General features: G+C 39.0%; 1 protein-coding gene across 2 annotated transcripts in view; it reads right to left on the bottom strand.

Moving 5' to 3' along the window:
• kiaa0513.S (KIAA0513 S homeolog) overlaps positions 1–13,643 on the bottom strand; it is a 54,259-nt gene that overhangs the window by 17,400 nt on the left and 23,216 nt on the right. For both annotated transcript variants that reach the window (XM_041561195.1, XM_018240451.2), the window contains exons 3-7: positions 8,039–8,138; positions 7,417–7,490; positions 7,259–7,329; positions 6,506–6,716; positions 3,355–3,395 (exon numbers count right to left, since the gene is read on the bottom strand). In XM_041561195.1, the coding sequence (XP_041417129.1) occupies positions 3,355–3,395; positions 6,506–6,716; positions 7,259–7,329; positions 7,417–7,490; positions 8,039–8,138 (497 nt within the window). The remainder of the gene's footprint in view (positions 1–3,354; positions 3,396–6,505; positions 6,717–7,258; positions 7,330–7,416; positions 7,491–8,038; positions 8,139–13,643) is intronic.

The following is a 13,643-nucleotide window of genomic DNA, read 5'->3' as shown; positions in this document are numbered from 1 at the left end:
ACTGCAGACTTTCAGCTTTAATTCAGTGGGTTGAACAAAACGATTGCATAAAAATGTGAGGAACCAAAGCCTTTTTTTAACACAATCACTTCATTTCAGGGGCTCAAAAGTAATTGGGCAATTGACTCAAAGGCTATTTCATGGGCAGGTGTGGGCAATTCCTTCGTTATGTCATTATGAATGAAGCAGATAAAAGCACTGGAGTTGATTGGGGGGGGGTGCTTGTATGTGGAAGGTTTTGCTATGAACAGACAACATGCGGTCAAAGGAGCTCTCCATGCAGGTGAAACAAGCCATACTTTAGCTGCAAAAATAGAAAAAACCCATCCGAGAAATTGCTAGAATATTAGGAGTGGCAAAATCTACTACAGTTTGGTACATCTGGTGAAAGAAAGAAAGCACTGGTGAACTCAGCAACGCAAAAAGATCTGGACGTCCACGGAAGACAACAGTGGTGGATGATCACAGAATCATTTCCATGGTGATGAGAAACCCCTTCACAACAGCCAAACAAGTGAACAACACTCTCCAGGAGGTAGGTGTATCGATATTCAAGTCTACCATAAAGAGAAGACTGCATGAAAGTAAATACAGAGGGGGCACTGCAAGGTGCAAGCCATTCATAAGCATCAAGAATAGAAAGGCTAGATTGGACTTGGCTAAAAAAGCCAGCACAGTTGTGGAAAAAAAGTTATTTGGACAGATGAAACCAAGATCAACCCCTACCAGAATGATGGCAAGAAAAAAGTATAGAGGAGGCGTGGAACAGCTCATTATCCAAAGCATACCACATCATCTGTAAAACGGTGGATGCAGTGTGATGGCTTGGGCGTGCATGGCTGCCAGTGGCACTGGGACACTAGTGTTTATCCATGATGTGACACAGGACAGAAGCAGCCAAATGAATTCTGAGGTGTTCAGAGACATACTGTCTGCTCAAATCCAGCTAAATGTTTCATAATACAGATGGACAATGACCCAAAACATACAGGCAAAGCAACCCAGGAGTTTATTAAAGCAAAGAAATGGAATATTCTTGAATGGCCAAGTCGGTCACATGATCAGAACCCAATTGAGTTGCATTTCACTTGTTGAAGACTAAAGTTCGGACAGAAAGGCCCACAAACAAACAGCAACTGAAAGCTGATGCAGTAAAGGCCTGGCAGAGCATTAAAAAGGAGGAAACCCAGAATCTGGTGATGTCCGTGAGTCCATGAGACTTCAGGCTGTCATTGCCAGCAGAGGGTTTTCAACCAAGTATTAGAAATTAACATTTTAAATTCAGTTTTTTAATTTGTCCAATTACTTTTGAGCCCCTGAAATGAAGTTACTGTGTTAAAAAAAAAAAAAAAAAAGGCTTTAGTTCCTCACATTTTTATGCAATCTTTTTGTTCAACCCACTGAATTAAAGCTGAAAGTCTGCAGTTCAACTGCATCCGAGTGGTTTGATTTAAAATTCATTGTGGTAATGTACAGAACCAAAATTAGAAAAAGTTGTCTGTCCAAATATTTATGGACCTAACTGTATTTACAAGCTTAGGGCACATGGAACCCCCCCCCCCCCCATCCTGCTTCTCTTTCTTTCTTTTTGTTAGGATTGTGGGGATATGCTTATGCACAGTAATACATCCTATAGTCATATTGCTGGCTACCAAATCAACGCAAATGGGACACCTTACTGCCTAGCATCTAACTGTGAAGTGATAATCTTTTAGCACAATTGTAAGTGCATTACTTTTAATTTTTTTTTTTTTTAGCAAATAAATGGTTTTACACTATGGGAGATGCATCTCTCTCTTCTTAACTTCATTATTAGATTACCATTACATGGAATTTTACAGCAAGCAAGACTAATCTCTGAAAGTTACTAGGAGAAAGTATTAGTCTGTGAGTAGGCATTCCTGCCATACAAATTGGTGGAAAATTATGTTGTGGAGACCAGTGGCATAACTAGATATTACTGGGCCCCACAGCAAATCATTTTCCAGGACCCCAAAATGTTTAGAGGTAAACCTGTTTTATCAATATTTAATCTAATTGTATATGAATTGGGGCCTCGTGGGGCCCCTATACCTCCTGAAGCCCCTCCTGCTTCCTCTGTAGTTATGACCCTGGTGGAAACTTTGACTAATCCTTATACACCAATGTTCATGGTCTGTGTTTTTAAAGGGCAGCTAAACTCAAATGTCTGGCAACACTTTAAGGAGCACAAGTGTTAATTAAGTTTGAATATAAATACTACACTATATATTTTTTTTATTATTTTCATTTTTATTGTTGTACTCCTTCACCAGCCTTAGGGCTCTGATCATTATTGGATAATCTGTGTCAAAACTAGAATTTTATTTTACAGAGTTTATCTGCTATGTAACCATGCATTTTTCACTTTTTGTCAGGTTGAATAGTTGCCTCTGTTAGGCCTTCATGGCTACACAGCAGCTTATTTATGTATGGGATCTGTTATCCAGAAACCTTTTATCAAGAAAGCTTCGAATTACGTAAAGGCCTTCTCCCATAGACACCATCATTTTATCCAAATTTTTAAAAATATTTTTCTTTTTCTCTGTAATAATAAAACAGTACCTTGTCCTTGATCCCAACTAAGATGTAATTAAAGGAAAACTATATCCCCCCCCCCAAACAATGTAGGTCTCTATAAAAATATATTGCATAAACAGCGCATATGTAAAACCCTGCTTCAAGTAAATTTTTCATAATAATATAACTTTTTAGTAGCATGTCCCATTGAGTAATCATGAATAGAAAATTGCCCCCTGGGATCCTATGATTCACAGTGCACACAAACAAACCATACATGTTAGGTCACATGAACCAATTAACAGACAGAGTTCTGCCTTTTGCTTCAACACTTCTTCCTGTTACAGAGTGATCAGGTTGTCTCTGAGGCAACACAGAGACCATCACAAGGCAAGAGATGTAAAAGGGCACTATTTACTTATTTATAAATACAAGTTTGGTAAGATATTTTAATATGCCACTTAATTTGATATAAACTGTTACTTAAATATTCAATTTTGAGGGTATAGTTTTCCTTTAATCGTTATAGGAAGCAAAACCAGCCTATTTGGTTTATTTAATGTTTACACGATTTTCTAGACTTGAGGTATAATTATGGAAGATCCCTTGTCAAGAAACCCCAGTTCCCAAGCATTCTGGATAACAGGCCCCATACCTGTAGGAGTGTTTCTGAACCAAATGCACACTTTTTACTAGTGAAGTACAACACTTTATTATTTTAGTGTTACTGTTCCTTTAAGTAGAAGCACATTATTTTCCTTTACATAGATCTTAAAACAGAAAAAGGAAATATCAATGCAAAAAAAAAAAACTTACTGTTATCAGAAACCTTCTCTTTTGTGTGGTTCTCACTTTGGCTGAGAAAGAAAACAAAACAATAAAACTTGTAGCGCACCCGTAGGTGTTGGCAGTAGTCTATATGAGTCTGCTTTTCTTAACCAGGTGACACCCCAAGGCCCCAGTAACCAGGCACACAAGATGGCAGTGCAACAGGCACAACCTGACTTTATTAAACAGCTGCAGCTGTAAGAGATGATTGGTTAGAAATAAAACAATAATATGACAATTAGTACTCTGCTAACACTGTAGTAAATATGACAATTTAACAAAGACAACCCCTGTAAGACCCTTCAAACCCTGGTGTGCACACCTAAGTCCTGAAACAGTTGTGTACCGATGGGGGGCCCCCTTACTGAGTTGAAAGAACTGGATGGGCTGCAAATAGCACAGCAGTCTAAATGAATGGCAAATTCCACCTTAGGTTGCTGCTGAACTGTGCAACTGAATTATCTCCCTGGATGTAACCACAATAAAAGAACTGGTGATGTGTCCCTTGGTAAGGGTATAGATGGTGCAATGCTGTCAGCTCTCCTTGCACAATATGTCTCACCCTCCAATGGACTAGCAGGATAATGTCTGTTTTATAACTCCCAAAGTTCCTTAAACTGGTAGCACAAAGGGTTAATAACTTACAGTTGACAAGGAACCTTGCTTTTCTCCACACTGTGGCTTTCTCCTTATCAAGATGGCTGACTGTTGTACTCCTGGATCACAATGGTGCTGACAACAAAACTTCCTCCAGGGAACAGCAGCAAACAGCTTCAAGCAGGCTGCACACTGCAGTGTTTTCCCCTTGCAGGTTAATAGCAGTCTCTCTCTCTGGCTGGTCACTCAGCAGGCTGGAACACAAACCCAGTCTCTAGATCTCTCAGCACATCTCTCCATGCTGGCTGGTCTCTCCTCCCCCTGTTCCAGGCCCTGGTCCCTCTTCCTGTTCCTGGCTGAGAGGGCAGGGCACAGTGTCTCCTTTATCATTGGCTGGAGAAAATCCCTTCCTTCCTGCAGTCTGAAGCATTAACTAGTTCCTCTGTACTGTAGTGGAAGGCACGGGGGGACTACATTACCCAGCAGTCTTACAGGTGCAAATATTAAGTGTGCTACAAACTAATCTTTAAAAGGTCAACCAATACACCTGTTCTGAAACGACATTACTAGATATCACCCAAATAAATATCTCCATGTGAAGTTCCCACAACAGTAAATGCCAATAAGGAGCTACAGTTCTCGGGAGAAACCAGAAAAAAAGTGGTCATCTAGTCGACCAGAGCGAAAAACATTACTGATGAAGTGAACATGAAACCCATCTAATTATTATTATTTTATTAAAAATCATTGTAGTGTACCTAGATCTCACAAAATATGACAAATATGGTCAAATGAGAAAAAAATTTTGACATAAAACTGCATCATAATTAAAATTAAACTAACATTTGATATTTGTAACAGTACTGCAATACCAGGTATGGAATACGTTATCCGGAAACCAGTTATCCAGAAAGATCCAAATAACGGGAAAGCCATCTCCCATGGACTCCACTTTATCCAAATAATTAAAATTTTTACAAATGATTTCCCTTTTCTTTGTAATAATAAAACAGTACCCTGTACTTGATCCAAACGATATATAAATAAGCCTTACTGGAGACAAATCAAGCCTATTGTGTTTAATTACCGTATATACTCTAGTATAAGCTGTCCCGAGTATAAGCCGAGGTACCTAATTTTACCTCCAAAAACTGGGAAAGCTTATTGACTCGAGCATAAGCCTAGGGTGAGAAATGCAGCAGCTTCTGGTAAGTTTCAATCAAAAAATTGAGGGTTTCTGCTCCCATTGGAGGTGCCGGCGTCTTGTTTTTGGATGCCGGCGACTATTCTTTGACGTCGGCGACTATTCTTAGGCGCCGGCGACTATTCTTAGACGCCGGCGACCGTTTTTGCGCTTGACCCGAGTATAAGCCGAGGTAGAGTTTTTCAGCATATTTTGGGGGCTGAAAAACTCGGCTTATACTTGAGTATATACGGTAATGTTTATATTATTTGCCAGTAGACGTAAAGTATGAATAACCAAAATACAGAAAGATCTGTTATCTGGAAAACCCCTAGGTCTCGAGTATTCTGGATAACAGGACCCATACCTGTATAAGTTATTAGACCATGGCAAACCTTCACCCATGTTACTACATTCCACCTCATCATATTTTAAATTTTGTAAAATGTTGTATACACACTATAATAAAGAATAACTTGTCATGCATTATAATTTATACATAACTCACACCTATACATATACTACATAAACATCAGTGAGTTTTCATATTCCTGGCTTCTGTGTAGGATAAAATAAGAGATAACCTTCCATGAAGAAATGGTGATAAATTCCTTTTATGTGTAATTTCCCAATCCTTGCTCATACATGTCTTCTCCCTCACAATCTGTTCCTTGCTTTTAATTTTTTGCATATTTTAGGTCATTTTAGTTTCATGGAGGAGAACAATTCCCAATAGTCCATCTGTACATTATAAAATACATCTGTGCCAATTAAATGAAATCAGCTCCGGACTGAGGAACCCAGGGCCACAAACAGCCCCCCAGCCACAACCCCCTCCGGCACTCCCTGTGCCTACCTTCTCTTTTTTCGAAGAGGGCAAGGGAGGGAGGTCAGAAGCCACACTAGCAGCTTCATGCAGGAAGTGGGCCCAGTCCGACCGTGAACGGAATAATGTTTATACTAAATTGCACCAGTAAAGCTACCCAACCAATCAGGAATTATTTTTATTAGTATACTATAAGTTAGAAATGAAAAATATAATTAGTTGCATAAGCAACTGCAATAATGCAATTTAGCAGCTATGTTAGTAAATCAGCCACTAGAAATTGCTCGAGATATTGGGACAAATTCAGTTCCACAAGAAAAAAGTATCTCTTGAAAACTCAATGGAAATCTATGATGAAATCTGGAATTTAATTAGTAGATTAGTTTTCCTCATTCATTTACATTCAAGCTGGGCCTTTATCTGATACAATCAAATTAAAATGATTAAAACTTACACAAAAAAATAAAATGAAACAAAAAAAAAAAAAAAGAGGTATGGTGAAATACAAAACATAATAGCCCCTCATAACTTACTCTTTTTTAGAAAGTGGTCCCTTCAGTTTGCTCTCCAACCCCTCAAAGAATTCCTTCATGTTTTCTGTTGTGGTTGATGTGGTCCTCAAGAGGCGCTCCACATTGTCCTTTTTTTCAGCCAGCCAGCTATTGGCAGACTTCAGATATGCATCAATGCTCCCTGTGCTCACTGGTTTCTCTCGTGACTCTGTGGGAGGAACGTGTGCTCTACCTGTGGTAAAAAAAAGCACGACCATGATTAAAGAGTAGGAGGTTCAACAGCACCAAAGACAGAAACAGAATAAGTGATCATTTGCAAAAAACTATTAAATGAAGTTTAAATTCCTTTCCCATTTAAAATTACTTTCATAATGAAAGCAAATGTAATACTCTACAACTTTTCATGACAATTGGGGATCATTCATGTCTGCGGTGAGCAAAGTGCAAAACACAAGTTAGAGTTGCAGCCGACACAGTTGTGTTAAAACTTTTCCAAATTGGCATCATTTCCAGTGGGTTTTTTTTATATAATAAACTAATATAATAATAGAGATTTGTGAAGAGACAAAATGAGTACTTTGAGGACAGAGTAAGCAGAATAAATAAAAAAAGAGTTGAAATCAAAGAAAATAATGCTGAAACTATTTTGGTGCCAGGAGTAATAAATGATTCAAGGCATTGTTCCAGCTATCTCTGCTGGGTAAATAGTAATGGACCTGCAATACTGTAACTGTCCATTTTGGCAAGCCCCACCAAGATACATCAAGAGCTCACCTATATAACAGTAAGTGAAGCACATAGTCATCAAGCTCTTGGCAGGCCCGAAATCATCCATCTGGTGGCACCTAAAATAGTGTGAGAAGAAAGAGACTGAAGACACATCAATGTGATTTACATAAGTTGAATCATAAACTTATTGACAGAGCACCTACTCAAACAGCACTACAGCAAAAGACTGGACAAGCCGATAGAAGGTGTGTTCTGAGACGCACTTGGAATTGCAGCGCTGGGAAGAGAACAACATACAATTACTACAAAATATTCTGTTGGAAAATATTCCTTCCCTAAATAAAAAAAACTTCATTTGGGCTGAGCGCAAGAACCATAAAACTGCTACTTCGATAGCTTATCAAACACTACTCATTAGCCAACTACTGTTAGCCAAAAAAAATTTCTAAAAAAAAATCGAAGTGGAATTTTATTGGGATTACAAGCACAAATTTCGGTTGCTGTAGCCGGACATTATTATTTTATATATTACATTAAAACCATAGTCATCTGCACCTTTGGGTGTTCATTCAATAAAACGTTACTATTTAATTTAATAATACTTGTTGGTCTTATGCTGAACAATTAGACTGGTGGAAAGGTTTATATTTATACAAGAAGACTACATACATACATACATACAGAAATGGTATGAAATGTTTTTTAGGAGACATTGGACAGATCTAGGATTTATCAAACTGGGGGATCCAAAAGAATTTTCAAAGTTGTATCGTTTCCCAGATGTTTCAAAAAAGTGTGCATTTATATCAGTGTGCAGATTACTACCTGGGCACTGACAAATCGAGCAAACCATTCCCTTCCCTTGCCATTCTCTGTACTGCACAGCTCCCCAAAGCGGGCCTTTTCTTCCTGCTCCATGTCTTCCCTATTGAAAAAATAAAAGATGCACAAACACAACAAATTATTCATCTGTATGGCATATAAAAAATAATAAAGGGTTATATATACAGTAGCTTGGGTCAAACACTTGTCCAAGTGCAAGCCTCTTCAGTGATGTAGCATATACAAGGCTTTTATTCAATACAGTAAGGCTGGCAGCCATTTTAGGGTGAACTTGAACTTCTTTCTAAAAAATAATTTAAATTACTGGGGAGTTCACAACAACTTGTCATTATTTACCTGACCCTGATGAAATTAAACCAGGCTCCCAACTAAACACATTAGCTGGCATACTATTATATCAGACCTCCAGTGGGGGCAGCACTTGTAGATCCACCTATCTTCACAGAGCACATACTATACCTTCTGTATAATGGGAGACTTCTGCGACTTTGACCCAAACATTGTCTGATGACCCTCTTAAATCTTTTCATACTTTATAAGTGCAACTGAGGTGAAGTGAGTTGAGGACCAGATAGGGTGCCAAGACCCCATGTTTAAGGTCACAGAGAATAAGGGGTCATTCCCAGGGAGGAATCTGCATACAAAAATGTAATTTGCTTATCTTATCTCTGTGAAGGAATGTCACAAATTTGATGTGATCTGGGTTTTCCGGATAAGAGATCTTTATCTACGGATAAGAGATCTTTATGTACGGATTATATGGATTACTTTACTTTTAAGTCTGCTAAAAAAATGTAAACATTAAATAATTTACCACCAATACAAATTCATGCAGCCTTGCTACTATCATGTACAAGGTTCTGTTTTATTATTACATAAAAAATAGAAATGTTTTCCTTTCTTTTTTATTGGTTAAAATGAAGACTATGATAGATGGCATTTGCAGTGCTTTCTGGATAACAGGTTCCTGGAAAAGGAATCCCATACGTATTCACATGTATACAAGTGCCCTAAAGCTTTCCTGTACTTTATTATGTTCTAATATCACCAGTGCTCAGTTAGGAAATGAAGCATGAAGTATAGTAGTGCAGAATTAAATTAAAAGATCTGCTGGAATATATAAACAAGTTAGACCCACAGCCCCAACATGATCCATAATTTTTTCGAAACCCAAACGCAGAGCATTTATGGAAGACCATAAAACAGCATACTTACAATATTAATTTTATGAATTATTGATGTTAATTGATACACCTCAATTACATTACATCGGGCCATTTCCGATTTTGACTGCTCAACCCGCAATCCTGGATTGTTAATAAAATGTCCCGACTTTCTCTTTGATCTCCTGCACTGAACAGCCAGTAAAAGATACAAAGTTTATAACTTAATTGACTTTTGGAAAAGAGCCTAGCATATGTGCCAGGTGCACGTGGATACTTTTGTAACAATTTAAGATAAGTAAAGAAGTAATTGTAAAAATTTAAGATAAGCAGGTCTCTTGGGGAAACTGCGACTTGCAGCTTAAAGGACAATTCACCTTCATTAGCAAAACTGTAATAATACATTAAAATCACAAAAATGTGTTCAAACTTTCATACCCTGCCAAATTTTGTAAAATTAACATGGTAATTAGGGGGTGTGACCACAAAAATGGGTGTGGTCAAAAACATTTTCACTGGACTCGTGTGGCAAATCTTTTTGTCCCTCTTTTTAGTTCCTAAATTTTGGGAGGTATGGAGTTATGCAATGCAATCACTAAATTTTCATGTGAATTTCCATTAAAATGCTCTTTTTGTGTTCATGCCTTGGAAGAAAATACAAAATGAAAGCGAGAGAACAATTTAGGGAGGAAAATATCTGAGAAAATAAAAAACAAAAACAAATTAATGTGTATTTGTTTGTCGATCATGTATCGTAAGCCTAAGTTCACCTTGATCTTGCCTTATCTCCTCTTGGGTCCTCTGTATAACCAGCCCATGCATCTTTTGTTTTTTCAAGCATCCCTATTCATCTGGCTTATTTTCCATTCACTCCCAAATGTACAAAAGGGCTTTCGGCTACCTTGCATTCGAATTGCATCCAACACTGTCCTACAAGCCTTGGACTGAGGGCCAAGAATTAGGGTATTGTGCAACTTCGGTTGACAGTCTGACGTTAGCTCCACCATTCGTGGCCCAGTGCCTAAATCTTCCCAAATACAGCTTGCCTTTAGTTATCAAGCCCTCCCTGGGGATAACTTTGGCTGATATGAAAAAGAGGAAGGGCTTTGCATGTGCAAGAAATCTGTGCAAAATGCAATTTGCATGCTTGTCATAGCCTCCAGCAACAAAAGAACCCATGAAAAGTATAGATATCCAGAAAGCAGTCATGAGAAGGCATTCAAAAGGGAAGAACGGTCACTGCTCAAGATGATGAAACAGGAAATCTGTAGAAACCCATGCAACATTGAATCGAACACAGCTTTGTAGAAACAGACTATACCAAAGGCCATATTTTTTTGAGTATACATGCATACATTTAAATAAGTGCAGGACTAAGGTCTCACTAACACTAGATTGTGCAGGTCTGTATATGCACGTGTGTAGAGATCACTGGGGTTTGTTTGGAAGGATTGGACTTATACTCCTTTTTAAACACAAATGAACTATGGAACTAATGGCATTCCTCCAGGTCTGACAGGAGTCTGCTGGACAGAACATGGACCTGCCTTTCCTTTTACCTTCTAATAGTATTCTATGTGGGTCTACTACTCAACCACTCCTCCAGCACAGTCTCCCTGATTGGGTTGGATCTCGTTGACTACAGGTTACCTTTAGTTGCCACTTCCTCCCTGGGGATAACTTTGACTGATCTGAAAAGGGTAATGGGCTTGGCATTTGCAGAAAATCCCTGTGAAATGCAATTGGCATGCTTGTCAGGCCGCAACCAACAACAAAACAAACCAAGAAAAAAAGATAAAATACTTCAGGTCATCTTCCTTTGCTAGACAAACTACATGTCTGTACTCACCATGATAGTCCCTCCCCCCTGCTCCCATCAGAAGGACACTCCCTAAATCATTAAAAGACCAACCACACCCACCACCAGTGTCTTTGTAACAAACTTCTAAAAACTACCAGAAAAAGGGGTGGGCAATACTGACTTATTTTGTTTAGGAAAGGAAGATCATGCCAAGTAGAACACAATCTTCCCTTTTCTTTTGACAAACTCCCTACCAGTACTCTCTGTCAGCACTCCCCGGGACGTAGCAAGCTACTCTTTTCCCTGTTGCTTCTGTTAGAGGCCTATTTATCAAGCCTCAAATTTTTCTGGTCAAATTTTAAAGAATAAGAATCAGAATTTTTAGAGAAAATAAAACCTTGAAGCTGCTAAAAAATCGGAACTGGAAAATACTCCATTTAAAACCTGTCAAAATCATGTATGCCTAGTATCAGTGACGATCACAAGGCTCTTATATAAAAAAACTGTTAGTAGGAGTGTGAACCCCATAACAGACCCTTTGTAGGTATAACCCGTTTAAAATATTGCAAAATACACAGGGTATACAGTGCACTATGAGCACACGAGACGTACCATATGAACACCTACATATCTGATTGCCTAGCAATCAAATCTATTCCAACAGAAAACTGATCCCTAAAGAAAAGGGACAAGGCACCTGAAACCTACAAGGAGTGAGAAGCACTTTTTGTGGGGAAATTCAACTAACCTCGTCCAAAAAAGATAATCCCAGTGGAAACCAGAGCAACTACCTAAATCAGTGCTGGCCAACTGGCGGCCCGCGACCCCCTTGTGTGCCCCCCCCCCACATGAAAGTCTGGTTGCTGTGCCTGCTTACAATGTGTAAACTTTACAAGGTATCACTAAAGAGATTAACTGGCCCCTGCAAGATTCACACCTCAAATTCAGACTATAAACTCCTGAACTGTTCACACATGTAATCCCCCCTGCACTGTTCACACTTGTAACAGCTCTATTGGTCACATTCTAAAGCCCTGTACTGTTCACACCTGAGACCCAGACTGAAACTGCCCACATAGTTCACCTGTTTATATTTTATACAAAATGCTGATGGGACACCAGCACTGTTTCACTGTATGTAGTACATCTTAGAGTGGTCCTGATAGGTTTCCCTGTCTCCTGCTCTGTTCTGCCTGTGCTCCCTGTGTGTGCCATAATATGCCTTCCCTATGCTCAATGTGTGTGCCAGACTCTGCCTGCCATATGCTCCCTGTGGGCCATACTCTGCCTGCCCTATGCCCCCTGTGTATGCCATACTCTACCTGCCCTATGTTCCTTGTGTGTGCCATACTCTGCCTGGCCTATTCTCCCTGTGAGTTCAATACTCTACCTGCCCTATACCTGGTTACCCTTAAAGGTTTCCAGGTCCAGAAATAAAACAATACAAGTGATGCTCAAAAGGAAAGCGAGTCATGGAGACATGGAGACCTGTGTAAATGCTCAGCATAGAAAGAAAACTGTCTGTTTTCATCCTGCATGTAAGAACACATTTTTATGTGGAGAAAATCAGTCATTCCAAACTATACCCCATCAACCAAGCGGAGCCTAGGCCTGGACTGGCCATATAGATAATCCAGTAAATATCAGAAGTGCTGCTTATCAGATTTAGATTTACTGGAACTAGAGTGTACTTGAAACTTGAGTGCATCAGGAGTGGCTAAGCTTCATGGAGAAGGCTCCATCTCTACAGATTAACATGAAGTGAAATCCAGAAAACACAGGGAGACAATAGGAATGCCAAATCTAGAAAGTTAACTATCCACCACAAATGCTTAGCCAGGTTAAATGGGACAACCCGATAGTATATGAAGCAAACTGGCACTGTCAGCCTCCTGTTGGGTGGTTGACAAAATTGCAGTACAGATGACCTAAAATTATCTCTATAGAAAGAAATTTTAATTGTGGTTTAAAACATGGGGCTATTTACTGCACTTAGTCCATCAAAGTAAATTAGACATTGAAAGATACACATGTATGTTACAGCCTAAGTGAGAAAGAAATATGAAGTCAACACAAATGCCACTAGAGAATCTTAAGGTCACGAGAATAGGAAAGGCTTCACCAGTGTTAAAAAAACAACAGATAGTCAGAAGTAGTGATCCTTTTATTATGCTTCTTTTACTAGTAAATCCAATTTATAACACAGCACCATGCAGTAGTTCTAAAATTTAAACAGCCTTTATTGAAGACATGACTTCAAGATCTGTTACCAACATACAACTTTTCAGGCCTGTTTCCAGCCCTCTGTCAAGTGGGCTTGACAACTTTACAAAGGGCTGGAAACAGGCCTGAAACGTTGTATGTTGGTAACGGATCATGAAACCATGTCTTCAATAAAGGATTTTTACATTTTTAAACTACTGCATGGTGCTGTGTCATAAATTTGATTTTCTGGAAAACCGGTTGAAAAGTGGACCACTGGACATATGCACTGCCTTATATCAAAGAAAGGTGAAAAGTGGTGAGTGCCGACTAAAAAGTTTTTACTAGTAAATCCCAATGGCCATACCAGAGCACCGCCATCATGTAAAAGCATATTTGCCTCTCTGGCTATAGTGATGCC

Source organism: Xenopus laevis, chromosome 4S, assembly GCF_017654675.1.
Source record: "Xenopus laevis strain J_2021 chromosome 4S, Xenopus_laevis_v10.1, whole genome shotgun sequence".
NCBI classification, from domain to species: Eukaryota; Metazoa; Chordata; class Amphibia; order Anura; family Pipidae; genus Xenopus; species Xenopus laevis.
Note: the sequence above shows the minus strand (reverse complement) of the source record. Positions and strands in the feature narration are given on the sequence as shown.